Raw genomic sequence first — 27,140 nt, forward strand, 5'->3', positions numbered from 1 at the left:
GTGATCCAAGGGTCTCTGGTCATTACTACATGTACATTAAATGCATTCCAAGAAAAATATATACACCACACAAGTTTCCTTGATACTGTGTGAATTTATATGTGGGTATGAGATAAGAAAATAAAATCTCTACATTTTCAGAGGTTGTTTATGGTTACTTGCAAAATCATTGGCTTTAAGATGCACAGGAGCAGTGAAGGAGCTTCTTATCATAGCCATTATCTCAGATGCAGGTGTCTGGGGTACTTCTAAAATTTCTGAGAACTAAACTAGCTTAACAACTTTTTGTATCCGTTTGTAATAATATAAGGCAAAAAATTTAGCTATGTTCCATTTAGAAAAATAGCATAATGGTAGTGGCCAGGATGTAAACAAATATTTTAAGCTCAAGTCTTGCAACCATATTATTTGATGAAGTTTATTATATTACATGTACCACAAACATAATTATGGTGATCGATGTAATGAATTACATACACAACTGAGTGCATAATTATTATACTATCATCATTGTTGGTATCACTATGTGTCATGATGCGTATAGTAGGTAAGTACATGTACAGTAGCTAGAGGCTAATCTTATATTATTTTATTAATACTGCCTATGCTTTAATTTTGGCAGAAGATATGCATGCCTCCTACCTCACGCATGCACCCATTATCCCACATTACAACACTACTGATATATAAGTGTGCAGCTGTATACGTGTGGCTACTACCGCTACAACTTGGAATACAATCTCTACTGCTAAGGCCAATGAAACTTGATTAGCAGTTTCGCGTCATCGCCCGCATGCTTTTGATACACCCGCATGGAATTTCATTATTGGTATTTCAGATCGAAATACTCTAATAGAACGGTCACTTTTACTCTAATAGAGCAATCAGCTATACTCTAATGGAAAAATCACTTGTTATAGATTAGTAACGTACCTTAGTTATTTAATGCCAGGGTAATCAGTGTAGATCTCACTGTTTTTTGGCAGAAATCTTCATGTTTGGATGTGTGTTGTGCTTTTGGAAAAACAATGAATAATGAATAATAACCGCCCGCCCGCATCAAATTTTCAAAAATCTGAGCGAGAAACTGGTAATCGATTTTCATTGGCCTAATTGTATTACGGTAGTCTGTACTGTATCTACATGTATATATACATATGTAGGATCAATGTATCATAGTAGACATGAGCTTTTTGTAATACCATATATTTTAATAATGAGTAATGATGTAATAGGAATATTTATCCATTTACAAACCAAATACAGGAAATGCATTTGGTGTTAGAATGATCTAGTTATTTATTACTGGGCAGACAGCACAACAGGCATGTCTAGGGAAAATTATGTACAATTTTGTATTATTGATTGTAAAATTGCCGGTATAGTCAGTTAAGGTACCAATTTTGAACTGTATGTTTTGCAAGAAATTGTATACACTTATTGTAGTATGGTGCGTGGGCAGATCAAAGGCTGCCGCCAGTGTTACAAATCAGTTGTGAACCGGTTTACAAATATTTGTAGCATGGCTAAGTACCTGGGAGTATCTATTTTACGGACCGGACGGCCCCGCGCGAATATTTTTTTTGGACGCACTTCTGACTTAGAAAAATTTTCCTGTTTTGTGAACTTACCGTTTTTCTTTGTTTTACGGAAAGCAACATTGTTTGCGGAGAAGGAAAAGGTCACACTGAAACTATTAGCCCCTCTGTATTAAGTTGGTCGTCTTCAAAGATGTATGTGAACAACGGACGAGACCTACCTGTATGGACATTTCTTCCCTGCCGCCCGCCTGTCATCTCACAACACTGGCCCCGGTGACTCGATCGCTGAAAACTTCGAGTGAAGGCCAAGGCAAGGGGTGGTCACTACCAATGGTCCTGTAGAACCATGCATCTGCGACCGGGATCAAGGTTTTTGATTGACGAAAATATACCTTGATCGCTTGATTTCGCTTTAAAAACAGCCTTGATTGCTTGATAATTTAGCACTTATTTTCGTAAATTCTCGTTTTGTTTGCTTGCTAGCTTAATCAGCACTTTCTAGGATGTCTAATAGCTCCTGGAAGGGTTTATTGTGCTATACATATCACATTTTTATCATATCTATAACATTGACATACAGTACAGTATGTTCCAGATAATGTGCAAGCAAATCAACATGACAGTTACCTACAGTATACCAAACTTATATATATGTTTTAACATGACATGTATGGTTAGTATAATGTGTACAAACATACAGAATAATGCATGCATTAACATACCGGGAATGCTACATAACAGCATAACCCCTTTCAAAGCTATAATATAAAATTACAGGACAGAGTTTTTCACAGAACATAATATAATTGTGTATGCATAGGCTATCATTGTGTTCAAAATGCAGTAGTTATGTTGTAATCACATGGTGTGATTGGATTTTTGCAAGAGCTCCACAGCAAAGACTTGGAACCATCAGTTACACGCCATGATTTAGAAAGTTTATCCCACCTCCTTTGACCACTCCATCTGAACCCCTGAAAACAAACAGTTCTTGATACATAAAGTGTATATAGTAGAGTGGCTAAGTAACAAATTTTGATGAAATCGTCCACTTTGTGATAAAAGGACCAACTTTTCTGTGGATGTTGAGTAAGGTAATTAAATCATTTGAGATACGGTGCCAAATCAAACTCATTGCCTTAGGGAATCTTTTGAAACTTTAAAGCTGAGTTATAATCTTATTTCTAGCTGGCCAGGAAACCATACAAGTGCATTCAGAATCTTCATTTTTGCTTAAATCACATGGAAGTATTTCAAATTTACAGATGCAATCAAAAAAATCTTAAACTAAATGTAGTAGAATAAACAGCTCTGAACATTTCTAATGGAGCCAATATTTTTGTGTTAAAAGTACAGGCACAAACCAATAGAAATAATACATTGCACATCTATGGCTTCATATACCATGACCCTCCATGCTTTTTAACATAGCAAGCTAATGACCTGGATGGACACCTCCCTTGATCAGCTTTTGGATATGACCATCCTTGCTCGTCTATGCAGATGCAAAGTTTCACTAAAATTTTTTTCCCTATGGATCACTTTTATGGCTTCCACAATACATTTTATATTGATTTTACTTGTCAGGTTCTTTGAGCACGATATGATTGATAACTTTAATGCCACTGTATCTAATATGAAATAGTATGAATTAAGCAAAGTTTACCAAGTTTGGCGCTTTTATCAAAAAGTGCGCTCTACTAATAGTGGAAACCAAGAGGATTCAGCATTCAATGCATTAAATACAAAGATTTAAATAGATTTTGCATTAACACTGTTATAGTACAACAGTCAAAAGTGAGAATGTCATGACTGGTAAATGGAAATTTCCATCAATAAAATAAAAGTGCAGAACCATGAAGTATATTGAATGCATAGCCTATACGTAGCTAACATACCTTAACAACAAAGGTTCAGAACAAAAGCTTATAGAGTTACATATGTATGTACCACTTTCACACCTCAGATCAAAGGAAAGCCAGTGCATATATATCACATATCGCACTGACTCAAAATGTTAACTAGATATACGCACGTAGCAGTGCGTATGTCTCGTTAAGGCAGTGTGTATATCTCGTTACACACTGCCTTAACAAGATAATTATACGCACTGCCACCAGTGTGTATATCTCGTTAACTTGAGACATTGCACACCTAATAGGAGTGCACAGTATATCCAGAAATCATCAGATTTCTTTGATGTTATACTGTTATCCTCTTCTTTTTATAGGGAATCAAGCAAGCTATGATTGTGGGATTAAATTCTGCCAAACTATCTGTGATTGTGGGATTCAATCTTAATACATCAACAGTAGTTTGTTTTTTACCTTTGTAAATGTAGCAATTAAAGTAACATAATTAACACTAGCCTCTTAAAATTGCTATATTAGCAAAAATAAAATTGAACTACTGTTTGATGTATTAAAATTGAATCCCACAATCACAGTTTGTTTGGTAAAATTCAATCCCACTATCACAGCTTACTTGGTTCCCTATATAAGAGAAGGGTATACCGTATAGCAGGTTATTTTCGAAACAGAAATTTTCGTACAAGAAGCAAAATCTGAATTTCGAAAGATTTTAATTTCGAAGAGTGCATATTTCGAAGTCTGGATGGATTTCAAATAAACGGAAATTCGTGTCACAAATTATGAAGATGCGTGAATGTTTGCCGAAAACTGACTTACTGATGGAATAATCCCCATTCCTGTGCACTGGAGAGAAGACTGAGTGAGTCTCGGGTGGAGTGAACTCACTGGCACGATCACGCTCGATCATAGCTAGCTCATAGTATCCTGTTCACCATGGATTCTAGAGCAGACGGCATCAATTCCCATTCTGGATCACCTGTTTTCTGGTTATTGGTACAGTAATGATACAGTTTACCCATTATCATCATCAGCAATACTGAGCTAAAACTCGAGGAATACACGAACGAATCGCGAAAGTAGGACGGTTGCTTTCACTTGTGGGAATTTATTTTCGAAAAATAACTGGACGTGGGAATTTATATTCGAAGAGAAGGGCCTCTTCGAAATATCCAAAAATAAAAACCTTTCGAAAATTACCAGCTGTATGGTAGCAACCAAAGATTTTGCCAATTAGGTGGGTCTACATGTGCTTTGCCTGTATATACGCACTCGGGCCTGTGGCCCTCGTGCTTGTGCGTATATATCAGGCAAAGCACTCGTGCCCGTGGTATAACTATTACATGTATATATTTATATTATGCTGTACATATTATAGGCTACAATTGCATTCACGATTGCTGTGAGTACACTCAGCATACATTTTGTGCATTACGCATAATTATATATGTAGGTGCACAATTCCATGTAATATTAATTTTATGCTTTTACCCTAACTTAGAGCTAAACCTGGGGTGTATATACTTGCTTAATATGTGCCACAATCTTACCCTCCAAGTGAGCTTCCTATATTCATACCAAGGATAAATTTCCACATACGTTCCAGGAGAACCATGATGTAAGGAGAGACATACATTACTTCCATTCTCATTGTCACAATCATATGGTGATACAAGTTGGGCACACAAGCTTGGTTATAAATAGTATGTAAAGTCAGCAGCCACTGAAATTCCACCTCGAACAAGAAACTAAATGTGAACAAAATGACATACCATAATATCAAAATTTGTGTAATATTATGTGTATAGCTATGTTGCAGCCAGGTTTAAAATCCTTGACTCAATTTATATAAGAACAGTGGAATTTACAGTTTTAAAATGGGTCATGGTAAATGCAATATAATTATAGGTCAGAATTATTTTGCATAAGATTATGACATTGTTTTACACTGCACAAAAACTTATGCCTCCATCATTGGCATAGCCAGACTTTTGGTGATGCTAGGGCCTAGCTGTATGTCAAGACAAAAAAAAGTAACTAGCTAGTAACTAACTATCTGCTGACAATAGCTGTCCTCCATCAACTGTATCTCCTTAGTTATAACTATACAAATCTTGCTACACTGTTTCTCTAAATACTGTGACTACTCTATAAGAGTATATCGATCTTAGTTATTATATAATTGATGCCTGGGCCTGGCCCAGGTGACCAGGGTTCTGGCTATGCTTCTGGTTTCCATGGCTTTTATATATTTAAAAAGTAGGCTTCGGTTTATTATGTGACCTAATTGGTAGGCAAAAGCATAATGCTGGCATAACATATAATAGGCATTTCAGCATAATGTTTGGAGAAGCTCCTTTACAGAGAAAGAAGTTGCAATAAATTAACCTGTTTAATTCATTGAACATACCACTTTTTATCAATGGTAAAATTAAACATGTAGCTGTTGTGGTGATTGCTAAAGTTTTGATTCCAAGGTCAATTTAAATAGCAGATGTTTCAGTATTCTTACTGATTCAGAAATTTTGTGATTTATGTAGCAGTTGTAGGTTTGTATGGTTATTTAACTTATACAATTGGAAAGGAGGAAAAGCACAAAATTAGCTAATAGGATAATTTTGCAGGAAATTTCAAAGATCTTATAGGCAAATTAAAAAGTATAGTAGACTCAAGCCTAACTTAAACTAATAAGTTTATCATGTCAAATTTTCTGACTTGAATATGGACCATTTTTTGGCTTGATTGTGGAAAAACTGGAGACAAAAAATTATAGCTATGACAATTCCTTATACGATTTCATTTACATTTTATTCAAAAATGATTTTTGCACATTTGTGGCACTTAAAGTTCTGAGAAAATGTCCTGCACGAAATCAGGAAATAATTTTTGTGTGCAGTGTTTTGTCCGTAGAACTATTCATTTCTTCTTGTTTCTTTACAGCCTAAAGCTGCTGCTGTTAGTTGCACTGCTAGTATGCTTAAAGTGCACGGTAGCTACCTGCTACTACCATTTTGAGTATTATAAATTTTGGCTGTCCGTGTGCATGCATGGTTGTTAACTTTGCTAATTGAAATAGAGATTGATATGATAATAAATTTACAACTGGCCACACACGTTCTGTTGATCTCATTACTATATCACAGGTTCAATATAATAGCACTTACATGTAATGCTCATATACCTACATATTGTACATAATTTTTGAAGATGGCAAGAGATGAGAAATAGCAGACATAATTTGCAGCTAGTCATGTACAAGAGTCAAATTTCATTTATTTATTAATGATTACAGTATAAGTGCTGAAGTGAAGGCCTGCAGGACTCAGTGGTCCTGCAGCTGTATGTTAAGTATAGGTTTAAAAGTTGATGAAAAATCCATCACTGGACCTGGGCAGCCACAAACCTGCAGCCATCCAATTTACACTTGAATGCTTACATGAGCCCCCCTCGGTCTGCTAGGTGGTGGGGGGGGGGGGGGGGGGGGGGGGGCTCAAAATGATATCACGCCGAAATCATCCTTCTTGGAGTGGGGCTGAAAACCGTGATAAAAGATCGATATACTCTAATAGAACGCTCAAATACCCTAACAGAGCATTCAAGGCCTTCATAAAAACGGGTTTCTTTAAAGAAGTTTCCTACAGCAGGAATCGAACCAGGCACCTCTCACTTTAAGAGCTAGTGTCTTACCACCGTAACAACTGTTTCCAGGTGGCTACAGGCTATTTCGTACTGCTGATAAATGCTCTTATGTTCATTAACCCTGTAGTTAACTGTTAAATGCTTTACCAAAAAGTTTTATTAACTGCAAATAGCCTGTTTTAAATAGTTTTGACTAAAAGTTGGTGTTTTAGCTAAAATACTACAAATTGTACCTATAAAATTACTATAAATTAATTTTGGTGAACTTTGAGACATTGTAAAAGCTATATTGGCTACAGCTTCTGACCCCCTGCTGCCAGATATTCTATACTCTGGTCAGCCCCCCCCTCCCCCCCTCACATCAACTACTTCCTCCACCACTGCAGGAGCCTGCTAGGTAGTTAAGATGTTTTCTCTGTGCCAATTTCCATAGGAACCTTAGAGAGTGACTTTATTACTTTAAAATGCTTCAAGTGGAACCAAATGGCTTTACAGCTCAAGTGCTGAAGGTCTGCAAGACTCAGTGGTCCTGCAGCCAGTTTGAAGATGTTAACTACTCCAAGTTTGAAAAGTTGACATATGAGAAAATAATAATGTTGTGTGTGTGTGTGTGTGTGTATTTTCACTCATACCAAAAGGCTAGCTCTTCCACTTCCCTCAACACGCAAAGTTGCAGTAGGGGTGATGTCAGCACAAGCACGAAGGTATTGTGGACACAAGCATAATGTTGCATTTGCATTAGATCTAACAGTTCCAGAAATGGAAGCACCAAGGGAGCCAACAAAAATGAATATATCAAAGCCAAAACTAAAAATGCGGCGTCTTTCAGTTTGCCAAAGAATTTTTGATCTAATGTCTTCATCACATGCACTAGCATTCGTTACTTTGTTGACATCCTTGTATACTTTTGATCCCAGCTTAACATACACTCTGTGGTGTGCAGTGTCATCAGTGTAGATATCAGTATACTCAAGTTGGGCAACAGGAAATATTTTGGACCAAACTTTCACTTTTGCTGCAGCCCTTGCAAATATTTTGCTGCCATTGCACCCTGCACCAATAAATGCTCCAGCTCCCATTCGTAGCTCCAACTTGCTTACTCCTAACCTTTTACCCCAAATATAAGCTTTGTGAACTGGATATGTCATAACATCATGTCTGCGTTGTTCGTAATTTGCCACCACATCATACACAGAATTCTGTTCTTCCCATTCTGATCCTCTTTTAATTCTTGAATTAAATGATGCATCACTAACAAGCTCATGTTGGACATCTCCATAATTATACTGCTGTTTTATAGTAGCAATGTGTATGTCAGCTTCACTAGTGCCCAGTCGTTTTAGATACTTTATAAGAAATTCATAGAGATGAGGATTCTGAAGTTCTATAGCAGTTTCAACAGTGACATTAAGTAATCCATCACTGACAACTGTGCATGCTTGATTGTCAAATGCTTCTATTAATAAAGATACAACTTCTTCAAGAACCTTGTCCTCTGTGGTTGCATGCAGTAGGTTGATTAGACCTTGCTGGGTAACTGGTTGGCAAACATGAGCTTCAAGACTTCTTACTGCAGATACCTGTACATCAATTTCACCATGAGTTAAACTTTCCAATATTACATCAAGGGCTAGTTCTGATCCAGTGTTCCCAAGTGCATAGTTCAATGTTATAACTTCTTCTGTGCCAGTGACACTTGCTTGTACAGCATTTGATCGTCTCAACAGTTCATCCACTATTAAACGCTGAATGTCATCCTTGTTGTCTCTAGCCAGTGCTCCCAGTATTAGCAGCAAACCATCATCATCAGATGGATTGGTACCAATGACAGTGTTCACTAGTTCAGATCCAGCATTTCTGACCTGAGTCAGCTGATGTAGTAAAACGTTTTTTTCTTCAAGAACCATATTTGCAGCTAGAAGTGAAGCCATAACCTACAATGAATATATAAATATGGCAATCACAAGTTAATAGATTTAGCTATATGTATTCACATGACAAACATAAAAACTGATTCTGTGATAAATATCTGGCTTATATCTAAGATTTCAGGCTTTAACACCCTGTTTGAGATCATATCAACACCTTTTTGTACTGTATTATAACAGAAATTTCACCACAACTTGTGGCTAAACAAATTATTTACAATGTTATATATAATAGACTACATTAACTGTATGGTAGCCACTGAGTATGGAATATAGTTATTGTCCTGTCAGTGGTTACCATACAGTTAATGTAGTCTATTCTATATAGCATTGTAAATAAATGCGAGTTGCGGTTGCAATGTCTGTTATAATAAAAGATTACTATATTTGGGTGTTGCATTTAAATGCACTTGATTGAATAAGCATCAAACTTGGTAGGTTGTAAAATTGATTTGTTTTCATTGGACTACATACATGTTATACTTGATCTACCTTTTGAGATAGTTCTCCACTGTCAGCTGACAAAAATCCATAGATATATGCACGAATTTGGAAATCCTCTGGTTTATCAGATAAACGTATCTGCAAAACAAAAAATGTTGAATTTTACCACTATAAGTTTATCAGTGTGTATATAATTACAGAAGTCAGTAAAATAATACCTGCTTAAAATATTCTATAATCTTTTGTATGGCTGGGACATCAGATGGCAGTGCACCATACTTTGCCTCCAATTCTACCAAATTCTGCAACCTGTCCACTACACATATGGAATGATTTAATATCCATTACATTTCTTGACACATTATCATAAATACTCTGATAACTCCCACACTATACATCATAAAAGATAACCTTTTAAACTTTAAAAATGCAAATATTTTCACCAAGAGAATCATCAATAGGTTCATAAGCAGCTCAGTATAAAACAAGCACTATAATATGCCATTATGTATTATAATATATACTTTAGTTGGTTTTACAATGCATGCACTGTATCAACTGTGCAATCTGTACTGCAGAACATCAAAATTAACGTGTATGGGCTAATTAAGAACTACATAATCACAATTGATTACCAATATTATCATCACTAGGATTTTTGCGCAGTTCTTCTAAAATTGCTGGAATTGAAGGAATCTCTTCTCTAATCTTTCTAATCTTGTGCCTCTCATTTGCATCTATGGATCAAGTTACACAAAATAATTAAAGTGTGTATGCTAACCTTTATCAATTGTAGCTAGGAGATGGCGTTCTTTTCGCACATGTGGTGCATATAAGTTGCTAAAGCTAATGCTTCTTTTAGCTCGCTTCTTGCAGTACATCTTTTCAATCAGGTAAGTTCCATTTGATTCAAATTCCTTGTCAAAGCCAAAATTTGGATTATAAGTATCACTCTGTGGCTTATCATCTGCCTGAGATGCACTATGGTGATCAAGATCAATTTTGACTCTGATTATCCCTCGAGATTTTTGCAAAATTTTGTCAAGGAAAACAGATTCTTCTTGCTTTGTGTAGATGATTGAATCATCAGGCACTTCACTGGCCATTTGAATGAGGTCATTTGTTGAAACTGTACGGGTAAGTATGGTGACCCTACCAGATTTTCTGTCAATCCTAGGAAATGCAACGTATATAGCTCCAATTACAGTTTATGCAGTGCATTGTGGTACAATATGCAACCATACTTGCCATTCTATACACATCGGCATGGCTTTCTTTACATGGAGAAGAATACAACCACATAATTGAGAATAAAAGAAAAGGCATGCAAAGTTCAGAAGGTGCAACACTTGATTTAATTGATTGAAAGCTTGATTTTTGGCAGGCATACAAAAATCAAGTTTTTACATTTCTTTATAAATTCAATATTTGTAAGTGTTTTCTTGCTGAATGTTTCTATGAAGGTTTTTGGCAGTAGTGGGTACCATTTATTTTAGAGGAGAACCCAACTAAACAACACCACCGTACTGTTTAAAATAATGTAATTTCAGTCTAACAGATATAGTTTCAAAAATTTACCTAGCTTGATTTTTTTGGTTTAATGATAATGATTAAAGACTAATATTTAGTAGTTCTAAAACTTAGCAAAACAAAACTTTAAAAGTTCATTCTCCAGTTAAGTTAGTGCACATATTTCATACACTAATAGACTTTACCTATAATGGGATTTGTGAATAGATCCAGCATCAGACTCTTGAATAACTTTGTTGCCATTAAAGTTTCCCTGAAAGGTACTTGCAATGCTCCGTTTGATGTTGATTCCTTCATTATTTTGCATTGAGCCATAATGTACTGACACAATTTTCCCATTAGAAACCTGGACATAGCAGAATTCACCTTTGAGTGCATTTGTCATAAATGATGCAATGCTAGCATCTTTCCATGCATCAGTGGTGTAATTTACAGAACTTCTGCAGGAAGCAATTAATAAACACATAACTGCAGCATAAATTATAATTATAATGTACATGTATAACTAACTCTACATACTTTTGTATTAAGTATATATATGTACCATGAAACCACCTAACTTCAAAGCCAAATTCCAGGGTACATATCTTATAAACCCTGGCTGGCCATGGTACATTTAAGTTAAACCATGGCTGGCTATGGTACGTTTAAAATAAACCATGGCTGGCCATTAAATGTATCATGGCCTTGATATCTGATGTGGTAACATTGTTTGTTTTTATAAGAATCCTGGCAGTATTCGATTGTGGGAGTTTATTATTACTCACGTGATGAAAATCATGAACCCGATTTTGCATTCTACAGCACTCTTACGAAGGTGATTCGACACCCTTACCACCCTATGAGTTGACAAATGGAAGTTTAAGATGAGAGCTAGTGTCATGGTTAATTTACATCGCGTGTCCACATGTTTGATTACGTACCATGCCCACTTTTTGTATATCACGAGGTAACCACTCTACAGCGAAGCTTACCCCTCTGGATGTTAAGAAAACATTGTAAACAGTGGTTAAACAATTTAGCAACTTTGAAACACTCGTTAAATCGCAAATTGAGTGTTTCCGTGATATTCATAGGATTTTCCCGTTTATGTTAACAAACGTAACTGCAACATTACTTGCTGCTGACCCATAATCGAATTTTACAAGACTCTATATAATAAATCCAGCAGGTTGCCTTGTATTGGCTTGGGTGATTAGTCTCCCACCACAGTAGGCTATTAGCCTACATGGTACATATCAGTTGTATCACGTGCCCGAGTGATTTGCCTGATATGTACACCCATGCTCTCGGGCCTAATGACCGGGGAGCATGGGTGTACGGCCTGAGAGCGTGGGTGTACATATCAGGCAAATCACTCGGGTACATGATACAACTATTACATATACCACTTTGACACCTCAGATCAAAGGAAACCACAGGGTCATATATCACACATTGCCCTGACCACAGAACGATATCACGATAATAGCCCTGACCACAACTGCCTTTACGTCAGCTTCTAAGCCATGGAGACCACCTAGTGTTGAAAAGTCCACAACTCTGAAATTAGGTGTAAAATCACCTTAAAACAAAGTATTAAACACTTTTATTTATGACAAAAACTGATTTATTTTCAACTACTACTCTTAATAGGACATTCACTACTCTAACAATCATATTTGGCATTTACTCATATTGTAGTGCACTCAAGTTGTTGCAGAAAGTTTGGATTCTGAGTAGCATACATATACAGATACAGCTGCAGATAAACTAACGTACTTGATATCAAATTTAGATGAAGCAGACACCACCCCATTAGATAGTGTAAAGCAGAACTCACTGGCTGATTGAGATCCAAACATTCCAGCTAGTAATTTTACATACATAAATAATATTGACGCAAATGTAAATTAATGCATGTGTAGTACAATATTATAAAAGGAGCTATGAACGTTTAATATCAAATCTATGGACTCACTTTAAGCCCCAAAATATATAAATCAGTTGGTATGTATATCATTCTGAAAAGCATTAGACAATGAAGTAGTACTTGAGAATCGATACATGGGCAATGCCTCTTAATTGCCTAACAATGTTGTATACAGGATGTACAATATTCCTATTTAATGGTACAATGTCAAGGTAATATTGTAAAGTAAAGGCTTCAAAGCTGAATACCTTCAAGCAGGATGTATGGGGTTGTATGGGAAGAGCTTGGCATAGCTAATAGCATGTGCAGGCTTAACTTACTGCTTTCACAACGCCAATGAACATCAGCAGAAAATTTTATCTTTTCTCTGTCTTCTTTGCCAAAATTATATTGAGTTGAACTGTACTTGTAAACACACTCATCATGAATCTACACAATACACACATGTACAACTAGCTATAGACATCATTAGTTTTGGTACCTAACATATACACATGTAGCTATACATAGCTATAATTATATACCTATTACAGTGCATATACATACAGACACACCAATGGTAGATCCATCATGGGGAACTGAGGCAAATTCCCTCCCCCCCACCATTTCCTTTTAGGAGATTTATATCACTTTGTGGTTGTGATGTTTTCTACCCAGGTGACTAAACAAAACTAGGTGTTTATATGTGACTGAATTCGACAAAACCAGGCTTCGACGCACAAAGCTTTGTTAGGAGATATGGCGATTTTAAGTAATCATTATGTAATAACTTCCCAGTGCCTACAGCTGTGCAAACAAAATCTGCTCCAATTATTCATCTATTTACTAGCTATCACTGAGTGGGTGTATAAATTTCTGATACCCAAAATTTGCCCTGTTTTGGGCAGCTTTTTTCGATCGGGTAATACAGGTTTTTGCAATTGAATTCGGCGACTTTGCAATTGAATTCGTCCCGTTTGCAATTGAGTTCGTCGCTTTTGCAATTGAATTCGTCCCGTTTGCAATTGAATTCGTCCCGTTTGCAATTGAATTCGTCGGTTTTGCAATTGAATTCATCCCGTTTGCAATTGAATTCGTCGCTTTTGCAATTGAATTCGTCGCTTTTGCAGTTAAATTCGTCCATAACGCAGGCTGTGCCTTTACCCGTATTTAATCATAATCATAATCATCATAATCATAATCATAATCATAACAAGAATGGCAGCTGGAGCAAACATGAAAACATGATGTAGCAGCTGCTACAAGAACTTGTTCAAGTACAACAGTAGTAAACAACTCTTTATAAGGCAATAATTTTTCCTCTACAGCCTCTCCAACAACATTCCAAACTCTACTACGCCATTCGCGATGGGTGTGGTCACTCGCGAGCAAGCTAATTAACTTGTCCGACAGCTATCAACTTCACGTACTACCAGCTTCAATTACCTTCTAGTGTCTCAAGTGTAACTCTCCAAGACATAAATAGTTCATCTCTTAATGAACGGGTTGGTTTCTTGGAGCCGTTTTGTTTATGACGAATTGTAATGCAAACGCGACGAATTCTATTGCAAAACCGACGAATACAATTGCAAACGGGACGAATTCAATTGCAATACCGACGAATTCAATTGCAATACCGACGAATTCAATTGCAAACGGGAAGAATTCAATTGCAAAGGCGACGAATTCAATTGCACAAACCTGTAATATCACAGGTGGTAGTAATAGGGTGGGAGGGTGGTGGATGGGCTTAATATAGGAGTATAAAATGAAGTAAGAAGACGAATGGAATCCAGAGGCCAAGTTTGGGCTCTCCATGGCCCTCCATGGCTCTCAAATCACTTCAAATTGACTGAGAACACTAATGGTGAGCTCTCTGTGAAGTCCCAGCTCACTACACACCATTATCGCAAAGCCATGGCCATTTAATGGCACCAATCTCCCACTCGTGGCTTTGACAGGGTCGGAAGAAAGCTGCTACAGAAACCAAACTTGCCAGTCCTCAAAGAAGCACAGTGTGGAATATGATAGTGTATTAGACCGGCAATCCATTTCTGGTAAAAACGTAAGTTTGATTTTGTATGTGTGGAAGCCTGGTTATATGAAATCCGGTCACACACATATATATATGTATGTACCACTTTCACACCTCAGATCAAAGGAAAGCCAGTGCATATATATCACATATCGCACCGACTCAAAATGTTAACAAGATATATGCACTGCTACCAGTGCGTATATCTCGTTACACACTTCCTTAACACACTGCCACCATTGCGTATAATATCTCGTTAACTTGAGACATTGCACACCTAATAGGAGTGCACACTATATCCAGTAGGCACCAGCCTATTATGCTTTTAATTTTTCCTATTATGCTATGCTGCAGTTTTCAAAATTTTTGCCTATTATGCTCATAATTACGCTCAAAATTTTTACCACCGTTCCCATGTTTTGTCACTTTTTAATGGATAATGATAAATTAATAAACTTTGGCTTATGAACAACTGGTTAAATGTAAAAAGTACTCGTTGCCCATTAAGAATTTGGCTACATTGTAAACTATAATAACAGTCACATCAAATAACTACTTAATGCCATATCAGTGACACCAACTGTTCTATTATTGCAAGTCAGCCTTTTTCTGTGGCATGCATTTTAGCATGACAATTATTCTGCCTATTATGCTAGCATTATGCTTGATGCTTTCTGACACCTATCATGTTTAAAATTATGCCAGCATAATAGGCTGGTGCCTAATATCCAGAAATCATCAGATTTCTTTGATGTTACACTGTTATCTTCTCTTATAAAGGGCAAGCTGTGATTGTGGGATCCAAACAACCTGTGATTGTGGGATTCAATTTTAATAAATCAACAGTAGTTTGTTTTACTTTAAAAGTAAATGTAGCAATTAAAGTAACATAATTAACAGTAGTCTCTTAAAATTGCTATATTAGCAATAATAAAATCAAACTACTGTTTGATGTATTAAAATTGAATCCCACAATCACAGCTTACTTGATTCCTTATATAAGAGAAGGATATAGCAACTAAACATTTTGCCAATTAGGTGAGTCTACATGCTAAAGTAGAACATATTAGTTGTACCACCGGCACTTGTGCTTTGCCTGTATATATGCACTTGCACTCTGGTCTGCGGCCCTATGCTTGTGCATATATATCAGGCAAAGCACTCGTGCCCATGGTATAACTATTACATATTTACCAACCACTGGGCAAAGCACTGCATCACATGTTCACAATAACATGTATACTTTAAGTACACTACAGTACTGCATACTGGTACACACAATCCTGTTAGCTATGTGGATATGTGAAAGTAAAGTTTGTTTGTACATTTTTCACATGCATCACAAGCCACAGGCTGAATTTAATGACATCCATGTTTAGGTATTATAAATACCAGTATACTGCTTAAGTCAATTTATGTGCTAGAGAGAGAGAGAGAGAGAGAGTAAACATCTACTGTTCTTAATGGGAATCCTGAACTTCTACAACATGGAGGAGATTTATGACTAAATACAGCTTATTTTATCAAGTTGATGTTGTGTAACCTCTAAATACCATGTGCTAAGCCAACAATACATCTTGATAGCTATGTACTTGATAGGCATTCATTAACCAACAACATTTATTATTAATTTAATTGCAAATTCGTCTAGTGCTGTAAGTAATTTGTTTTTGCTTTGTAGCTAACAATGCACACAACAATTTGTAGAGACTAATCTGTCATCATTGTAACAGCTACATGGTACAGCATGTTAATGTTTTTGTACGCACTTTTAATTCATTCATTTTTGTAATATTGTTGTTGTTGTGCTCTTTGTCATCCTGTAATTATTTTCTATTAATAGGGTGACATATCGCAAAATAATGGACATTTTGTGATACAATTATGAAACTTTCCACATAGATTGTACTCTTAATGTCATTTATTATTTGATATAGTGCCATCGCAGATTTGACCTTACAGCCATTTTTACATTGAAATTGATCGCTTTTGTCTTATTAATTTACACTATTAAAACATGGCTTCAAATTAGAAGTGCATGTTGATCTAAAAGAAACAATTTGACTTTTGTTTGAAGTGACTAGTTACTCCACTTCAATGTTACGGTCATTTTGTTAGCCACAATTTTTTTTTGCCCTTGGGATGTAAATTAATAATGGGAAAGAAACTTTATACAATTTCATGATGCTTAATACAAATGAATTACTTTGGAATAAAAATTGACCTATTGGCTTCAAAGTATTTCTTTTCAGCAAGACCTTTGATTTGAAACTAGCTATAAAGTAATATAATGCCTCGTGAAGAAATCAAATTCAAATTAAACTATTTCTCTTCTCTTTTTCCTACAATAACAAAAAGTCAGCCCCAAGGATGGCTTGTGGCCGATTTTTGCGACTTATAATTACAAAAATAAGTGATATCTATACATACCAAAACAGCCAGGCTGTGAAAAAGGGTGCTGCCCCAAAAAAGATCTGGGCAAAGAGAAATCAAAGGTGATGACCAATGCAACGTTCTATCTAATTTTTTTATGCCAAGTGATCATTAAAAATGATTGACATTAGCAGCCATTTCTTGTCTGCCACCTTTGATCTCACAACTGGCCGCATGGTCTTGTTGGGGGCTGCACCCTTTACACAGCTCAGCAGTGTTGGTATGTATAGATATCACTTCTTTTTGTAATTATAAGTCACAAGATTAGCCACGAGCCATCTTTGGGGATGACTTTTTTTATTCTTTCAAGGAAGAAGAGAAAAGAAACAATTCAATTTAAACTACAATACCTTTGAGTAGCTATAGCTGTTATAAAATGATATTGGGTACCAAAAGATAACTCATAATAATATAATAGCTCCTGCAGAATTTTCTACAAAATGACCAATTTGTAGTTCATCACACGCATGATCTCAACACTGCATGGGTGACTAGTATAAAGTAGCTGAACTCTCTACTGGGAGTAATGTAGCTGAAGTTTCTACAGGTTGACTGTAGCTGAACTCTCTACTGGGTGACTTGTAATGTACATTGCTGAACTCTCTACAGAGGACTTGTAACATATGCATAGTTAAACTATCTACTGGGACAACTGGGTGACTTTTAATGTAACTGAACTCTCTACTGTAATCTATATAGCTGAAGTCTCTACTGGGTGACTTGTTTAGTAAACAAACTCTCTACCGGGTGAATTTCTGCATAACTGAACTCTCTAAGGGGAGACTTGTATTCAGCCAAACTTTCTAAAGGTAGCTACGTAAGAGAGGTAAAATCAGAGTGTTTTTCCATGCACTACATAAGTGTTTGCAATTTCTTTGAAGAATATGCAACAACTTTAAACAGGCTGTAGGACCATGTAGGTGTCCTACAGACCTTCAGCTAAAGCCTTAATAAATAAAATAAAATGAAGAGAATTTTGTTGACTGCATGAGTTTACTTTAAGAAAAACTTGTCAACAGCTTACTAGTAATTCTATAAGGCTCTTCCATAAAGAGTAATTTTGCAACAAACGAAATAATGTGGTCAGGTGTCATGAAGTAACAAACACAGCCAAGCTGTGAAAAAATGGTGTGGCCTTTAAAAGCCTGGGTGAAAAAAAGTTGTGAAATCAAAGGTGGTGGCCAATAAATGGCTGCAATGATGTTAATGCTAATAGATTTTAATAATGCACACAGCCATTATTAAAATTTATTAGCATTAACATCATTGCAGCCATTTCTTGGCCACCACCCATTTGATTTCACAACTTTTTTCACCCAGGCTTTTTAAGGCCACACCATTTTTTCACAGCTTGGCTGTGGATTTCACTTCTATTAATTTTGTACTTTATAAGGCCCCAAAACCAGCCTATGGCTGACTGTAAGGTTTCACATTTCTTCTTTTCTATGTAGATACAATGATGATTATTGAAGACTTATAAATGTATTTCATTGCATGGTTTAATCAAGAGTTTATAATATACAATATTAAGGAAGAGTGTCAAACTGCCAATATGGCCTGTACAAACACACTGAGTAAAATTAGACTTTTGAAAGTTTTGATCCATTTGACATATTTACTGGTAGAGGGCAAGTGTTGATATGTGTTGAGATGGTGAAACCTTTGTACAAACCAAGGTGTTGATATTCTATCTTACTCAGTGTATTTGCTGGAATATTATGAACTCTTGGTTTAATTCAATATTTGATAATATTATTATACTCTAATAGAGTACACATTTTTGAGGACTTCTAATAGAATATACATAGAACCGAGGGGTCACCAACTGCTTCGAAATCTCGTACACCTTCAGTGAAATCCTGCCTGAAATACGAAATCTTATGTTGTTATCGTGATTCTGATTCTATACTCGTTCTGGTACCGTAGCTTACACTCAACTGCTCCTGTACAAAAGTAAGAATGAAATCCGATGTTCTACTCCGCTTCGGATTTGTATAATCAAGTTGTGGAAGTCGCACAAAACTAGGAGCTGTGGGAAAGAAGCCGTACAAAACCAGGAGAATCAAATTAAGAATGAAATCCGATGTTCCGCTCCGTTTCGGATTTGCATGTATTGAACGAGTTGTGGAAGCGAAACAAAACCAGGAGTTATGGGAAATTATTATTATTATTATTAATACTTTACAATACAGTAAACGTATTGAGGGTCAACCAACAACCCCTGTTGGCAGCCCGAAAAAGTTAAAACTTAATTTACTTAATTAAAAAACTAAAGTACCGAGAAATTGCTAGATAAACCTACGTTATAACAATTACTACATCTGCAACAAAAATGATACGTACAAGGATTGTCAGCTGAAAAATGAAGTGTTGATGTAGATACTTGTAGATGTTGACTTTAATGACTGATAGTGGCTGGCTTAGATCGATGGATGGTAATTTATTCCACAGTCTTGATATTCTGTTGAAATAGAAGTTCCTGGTGTAATTGTTAGAAGTGTAGACATGGTTGAGTTTATTATTAGAGGATGATCTGGTGTTTGCAGTGCTAAAAGAAACAAGATCATATATATTAAAATGGTTGGAAGGCTGCTTTAGAGCTTTGATGAAAAACATGATGTCATAGAAATCCAGTGTATACATTAAAGGCAATAGATCTAGTTTGAGGAGACGAGTCTGATAGTTAGATTCATAGTCTCTATAAGGATGAATTTAGTTGCTTGTCGCTGAATCTTTTCTAGGGTAATAGTGTCCTTGATCAAGTATGGATTCCACAGCTGAGAGCAATAAGTTAACTGAGATCGAACAAGAGTTAGCTATGTATAGAGTTTTTTGGCTTTAACAGAGTGACAGTTACTAAAAGCACGCCTTAGGCCAATGAAACTTGATTGCCAGTTTCTCGCTCAGAATTTTGAAAATCTGATGCGGGCGGGCGGTTATTAATCATTATTCATTATTTTCCAAAAGCACAACACACATCCCAAACATGAAGATTTCGGTGGGGACTATTCTACGGAACGGAACGGAACGGAACGGAATGATGGACTAAACTGCGGAACGGAATGCTTTCTCAGATTGAAGCTTGCAGCTTACCATTGCTGTACAAGTTATCAGTGGCACTTCCAGCAGGTAATCAAACGTACCCCAAGAAAGATAAAACGAATTTAAGGATCGATTGTGGGTTCTTGTTGGTTGTCATTAGTAACGAAGTACCAATTGTGGGAATAGCTGACTCAGTGATTTCATCTTCGGATATATCAAGTAGGGAACTTAATGCATGACTTTTTTTTACTAGTATGTGAGTTATTTTTACTTACTTGACTTTAGAATGTACAGTCTGAGGCCCAGCCTTTCTAATCGGCATAAATCAGTATGTGTATAGCTACACTACAAAGGAAACAAGTATGGTGACAAGCTGAATCAACTCAGTCTAAGTAGAATCTAAAGGAATTTTGTGCTGTGTGTGAGGAGCAAACATTCAGATACCTCAAGGAGACTATATTGTGTGAACATCAATGATTCATTAACAGAGTAGTGGACTATTGTCAGATATCTCAGCCTGAGTACTGAGTTGAATTCTGGGTGGGGTCTATTTTACAGAATGGAGTGCTTTCTGAATCAACTTGCAGCTTGGCTAGCTGCTATCATTGCTGAAATTGCATTTTATCAGTGGAACCTCCAGGAAAATGGAATAGGATAATTATAAAACATTAATTAAGTGATTGTTTAGGTAATCATGACTATTCAGTCTAATAAACAGAATATGTGGTTGATTGAGTGAGGTGTCACTTTCAGAATGTTCAGACGACCAGTGATGAGATGCATGGATTCATCGAATTTTTGTTGTGGTTGGAGACATTAAATATCCAAAAGCAAACTGACTGTATAATATTAATTCACTTTCTTTATATTTTCTCAATTTTGAGCCTGTATACAAATAATTGAATTTTCCTTGTCAATAGAAATCCTAGAATAAGATGGGAGAGAAACTTATCTTGTTTACCTATACTGTACAACCAAGAGTTCGTAATACTGATTTGTATGGGCGAGAGTGTCTAACTCTCAGTATGGCCTGTACAAACACCCTGTGTAAAGTCCACCTTTCATCAAATCAACACCTTTACTGGGGGATAGAAAACTGTTGATTAGAGTTGCTGAAGAAGGTAAAGCCTTTGTTCTGAAATAAGGCCGAGGTGTTACTTTAAGCAGGGTGTTTGGTGAATGCATTCAAGTTAGACACTCCCCACCTTATTATGAACTCTTGGTACAACTTCAAAGGAAATGAAGAAAGCATACAGATGAATCAATAAAATCACTACAGTAAGGTGAATTACAGACTAGTGAGATCTTGGTTAATTAATGACAGTGGTTGGAGATTAAGTGTGGTAGCTTCTTGCTCTTGAATATGTTGCAAAGTGGAAGTACAAATCAAAATGGGATATCAATTTCATTATGAAAAATTTGTATACATAAATAATCTAGCATTACTATTTCATTTGTCCTCCACTTAAACATGCTACAACAGTACTAGTGTCAGTAAATTGGCAGTGAGTCTACCTTGAAATCTCAACTCTAGAGTAGATCCAACACAGGACAGCCCGCACTGTAACAAATACATGTGATCCCATTGTAATTTCATGGACCAGCTGGACTGGGAATCACTTGAAAATAGACGAACAAATTTAACCTGTTTTGTTTGAAGTGAAGCATGTGAAATGTTACACTTAAGAAATCCTAGGATTCTTAGGTGGTATGTAATTAATGTAAGTGTTCCATTTCAGGTCTGACTAGATACATTGAAATTACACACACATCCTGGTCCAAATCACGTTTGCCTGGTTTCACACGGTTTCACATGCGGCTTATAATAGAGATTTGGCTGATCTTGGAGTTTTGACATTTAGCCTGATTCAAGGCTAGCAGTCAGACACATCCTTGAATTGTGCAACAGATAAAATCAGTTCACTATTGAATGCGGCATTAGTCCACTGCACCAGCTGTTAATATATAAATAACTCCATGCATACACTTCAGTGATGTTTGCAGAATATACCCTCCTTGCGGTCTGCCAAAATATTTGCTCCTCACACACTGCACAAAATTCTTCAAGTTTTAATTCAGCTGGCTCTTTCCTGTTACCAGTATCTTCCTGCTTGCTTTATTTATACACTGACTTATGACTTGAAAGACCGGCCCAGACTGTTTTGTAAAGTCTAAATAAGAAAAACAGCTCACATAAAGTTCCCTTCCGTATGGATGAACATCACTGATACAGCTCATCCCACAATAATACTTCGTTACTAATGACAACCAACAAAAACCCACAATCGATCCGTTAATTCTTTTTATCTTATGTTTAACCACCCACTGGAGATGCCACTGCTAACTTATAAGGGAAGTTTCAGCAATGGTAAGTTGCAAGCTTTAGTTTGAGAAAGCGTTCCGTTCCGTGGTTTAGTCCATCATTCCGTTCCGTTCCGTTCCGTTCCGTTCCGTAGAATAGTCCCCACCGAAGATTTCTGCCAAAAACAGCGAGATCTACATTGATTACTCAGTCTTGCATAAATACCTTACTAATCTATAACAAGTGATTTTTCCATTAGAGTATAGCTGATTGCTCTATTAGAGTAAAAGTGACTGCTCTATTAGAGTATTTCGATCTGAAATACCAATAATGAAATTCCATGCGGGTGTGTCAAAAGCATGCGGGCGATGACGCGAAACTGCTAATCAAGTTTCATTGGCCTTAGGAGGCCAAGATATCTATAAGCCTTGGAAGTTATAAGAAGCTATAGAAACCAGGAGAGAATCCATGCAAGCTGTTCAAAAGTAAGAATAAAATCCGGTGTTCCGCTCCGTTTCGGATTTGTATTAAGCGAGTTGTGGAAGCCAAACAAAGCCGGGAGCTGTGGGAAAGGAGCAAACCAGGAGAATCCATGCAAACTGCTCCTGCACAAACGTAAGAATGAAATCCGATGTTCCGTTCCGCTCCGCTTCGTATTTGTATTAAGTGAGTTGTTGAAGCCAAACAAAACCAGGAGCTGTGAGAAAGAAGCCGTACAAAACCAGGAGAATCAAAGTAAAATGAAATCCGATGTTCCGCTCCGTTTCGGATTTGTATTAAACGAGTTGTGGAAGCCAAACAAAACCAGGAGTTGTGGGAAAGACGCCACAGAAACCAGGAGAGAATCCATGTAAACTGTTCAAAAGTAAGAATGAAATCCGATGTTCCGCTCCGCTTTGTATTTGTATTAAGCGAGTTGTTGAAGCCAAACAAAACCAGGAGCTGTGGTAAAGAAGCCACACGAAACCAGGGGAATTCATGCAAACTGCTCCTGCACAAAAGTAAGAATGAAATCCGATGTTCCACTCCGCTTTGGATTTACTTAGCAAACTACAAACTTAGTAAAACTTCATAAACTTAGCAACACATCTACTACAAAAACAACTTAAGCATACAGATGCTCCGGGTTTTGTGGAGTTTCACACCAGACAGAGCTTTGACAGTTGCTCCTGGTTTTGAGGGGTTTCACACGGGATTTCCCCTGAATGATTGGCCTTGTTTCCGGGTTTATAGGGCTTCAGCAGCGAGTTGCTCCTGGGTTTTTAGGGTGTCGTTTAATAGTGATGCCTTGGCTTTACTTCTGGCTTCGCAATTCCTCTCAGTTTTGTGAGGCTTTGCTCCTACATGCCTGCTGAACTCCTTTTTCCTCCCACTATTTTCTGGTGATTTCAGAACTTATCACTCTACACCAATCTGTAATTTAAAATCAGATTTTTCAGCTCTCGTTCGTTTTGTGAAATCTTTTGAAATCCGTGAAATCTTGAGAAATTTGTTCAAGATTTTGAAATCCGTACCCCTTTTTCATGAGTTGGTGACCCTCGCATAGAACCATCTAGTACTTCTATTGGTAGATCTACGGAATTACAAACGTTTGATTAAGAGCAGATTTCAACTAGAAATTTCATTGGTAAAGCAAACATTAAGTGAGGCAATCAGCCAAGGTAGTAGTGGTTCTAGTCTCGCGTTGCCGGACCCTATTTTCCGCACGGCGCTTATCGATTGGAAATTATAAGCGCCTTTTCCGCACGGCGCTTATCGATTGGAAATTATAAGCGCCTGCTTATAATTTCCAATCGATAAGCGCCGTGCGGAAAATAGGGTCTGGCAACGCGAGACTACAGTGGTTCAGTGGTTAAGGATGCAGGTGTTAGGTATGGAGGTCCCTGGTTCGTACTCTGGTAAGTTTTTCCGACATTTTTTGCACACCTTTTACCCCGCAGTGACTGCTCTATTAGAGTATCTCGATCCCGCGATTTTACACCTGCTTGGTTTTTGCTTTATAATTTTGTCGCTATAACTCTATTGCTATTCGAACTATCAAAAGACACTGCTACGATGATCAGCCCATCTATACACCAATTTACAAGTCATTTCTATCCTCAGTTAACCTTGTAGCCGTGACAGAAGTTTGATCTTTTTTACGTGAATAAACGCTCATAACTCCTTGAATATTCCTCAGATTCACAAATAATTTGGTACGTGAATCAACCGTTACACGTTCTTCATTTGTGCCAAATATCGAGGCAATCGAGTTACACGTTTGCATTTTATAGCAATTTTTGCAGTGTGCGAAAAGAAATCGAAGCCCCCGTACGGCATAAGAAGAAACGAAGAAATTAAAATGAAACTTTGAACGCTCATATCTCGCAAATAGCTGTTGCGAATTTAATCAAATTTGCTGAGTGGTATACCCTACCTGGGGGACAGCTATAATGAAAAAATGGTGTGCTTTGGAGAAGGGGCCATGGAGCTATGCACGCATGAAAAAGCTGTTTTCTTTTTTCCTATCAATATAGAGTCTATACTCACGGTGTGGTCACCGAATTTCTTGGCCGCACGTGATTTGCGTGGATCGCGGCTGAGAATACGCTCACGTGACTTCCTGAGCAAAAGCGTGATTTATTTTCAGAAAAAAAAAGAGATTTTGTGTTATACGTAGCTAGCTGTAATCTGAAAGTTCTTGATGCTGAATTTTGCTTATAGTGGTTAACCTTGCATCTCCTGCATGGAATGCTTATGCAGGCCGGAGCAGTTCGTTCGCCCACTATAGCTACACGTATACGTGTGTCGCTGTTGCCACAGCTCTAACTATAGCGTGACATAACAATTTAAATATACAGTATACATACAGTACAGTACAACATGTAGCTAAGCAATGCTGCACAGTAAAAACAAACTAGTGAAGGTCATTACTAAATGTAGTGCAGGTCATTTTAACTTACATTACAGGCACCAGTCCTCTCATACTCTACATCTGCACGGGCAATAACAAATGCCACGAAGACACACAACGTAACGCCTTTGATGGCACTCATTCTTATGTCCTCCAGTTAGCAAATTCAACAATTTTGCTTCTTGACTGGTGCTCATGCAACTTTATATAGCTATACTGTAGTTGTTTGCATGCATGTGCACATGCATAATAATTATATAGTTGCACTGTTCATGCGTGCATGCACTGCATGTGGCTAGCCTCCAGCAATCATGTTTTAATTCTTGAATGCACATCATTAGCTAACTACATGTTTAATATGTATTTCAGCTGTAGCATGCAATTCCTGATGTTATAGCTAAGTTAGCTATTTGCCCATGCATGCAGATCTATTTATTTTGTGATTGGAACAGTCTATGTATATAGGCCTACTTCCTGTGTCTATACAAGTATTTTATATAATACTGTATGACTGGCTGCTTATTCAATTGTAAGATTGTAAATTTTTGCACTATACAGTGGCAGATCTAGAAATTTTCAGAGGGGGTTTCAGGTTCAGGAAGTTTTCAATAACTGTCAGGGGTGGATCCAGACTTTTTGAAAGGGGAGTTCCTGGAATAATAATAAGAATAAACAGTATAATGCATAATAGTCAAAACAGTGTAGTACATTACTTTTAATGAGTCTTCATCCCAGGACTGTATTATGTTGTTGACTTATTGGAATAATTTACATTATTATGTCAGTTTTATAAGTTTTGAGATAATAAGTAATAAAATGCTATGTATATATTTAAAACAATAATTTAATGTTGAACTTTAAGGGATTTGATTCTATTTATTCCATTGCTATATTCTTATGTGGTCAAGGCTATACTATAAGTGCATGTACACAGATTTAGAGCAACTGAACTGTATGCCAGGGTCAGTGACAATATCAAATTGAGCATTTGTGTTGTATACAAATTTAATTATAGTACCATGCACCAAGATCGGCATAGTTTAATCCAGGCTCATGCCAAAAGACACCTACTCTTGTTTGTCTACCGTTCAACCAGGTGCAAGGCCATTACTTTTAATGAACAATTGAGGATTTATGGTATCGATATCATACTAGTCACTGTCACTGCAAAGTGGTACTGTATATATTACATAGTTACATTTGATTCAAACCTCCAAAAGCTATCCTTGCAGGCTTGCACAAAGTAAGCTAATTTAAAATGAATTTAAGTTTCATAATTTACATTGGGTGACCATTCCATTTTTGATTGCCACTAGTGCATGTTTTTGCTCTTCACTTCTGGTGTAACAATGTGATCCAGGAACCTGCTAATGACATTGTGTTTTACTTGACTCTGCTGCATAAGCATTGTAAGGGCTAAAGGGCAAAAGTGCATATTGAATAAACACATAGCAACAATTCTATGTATAGACTTTAAATGATTACTTTAAGACTTTAAAAGAGTACTTAACAATGAAACAGAAAATGGGCCAAATAAAAGAGAGAAAAACTCCTACCCTACACAGGATTAGAGCTGCAGGCCACCCAATATCTA

The 27,140-nt window shown here is 36.8% G+C and overlaps 1 protein-coding gene across 1 annotated transcript; it reads right to left on the reverse strand.

Annotated features, from left to right (window-relative positions):
* Window positions 1–1,829: 1,829 nt before the first annotated feature.
* On the reverse strand, window positions 1,830–25,732 carry LOC136257855 (uncharacterized). Its single transcript, XM_066051177.1, has 11 exons — window positions 25,596–25,732; window positions 13,183–13,291; window positions 12,712–12,799; window positions 11,136–11,390; window positions 10,202–10,593; window positions 10,056–10,157; window positions 9,639–9,736; window positions 9,469–9,558; window positions 7,681–8,982; window positions 4,960–5,157; window positions 1,830–2,515 (listed from the first exon to the last, which is right to left on the reverse strand). Exons 1-10 carry the CDS (start codon window positions 25,686–25,688, stop codon window positions 5,104–5,106), a joined length of 2,583 nt encoding a protein of 860 aa, XP_065907249.1. The 5' UTR covers window positions 25,689–25,732; the 3' UTR covers window positions 1,830–2,515; window positions 4,960–5,103.
* Window positions 25,733–27,140: the final 1,408 nt, after the last annotated feature.

Source organism: Dysidea avara, chromosome 6 (genome assembly GCF_963678975.1).
Source record: "Dysidea avara chromosome 6, odDysAvar1.4, whole genome shotgun sequence".
Classification (NCBI taxonomy): Eukaryota; Metazoa; Porifera; class Demospongiae; order Dictyoceratida; family Dysideidae; genus Dysidea; species Dysidea avara.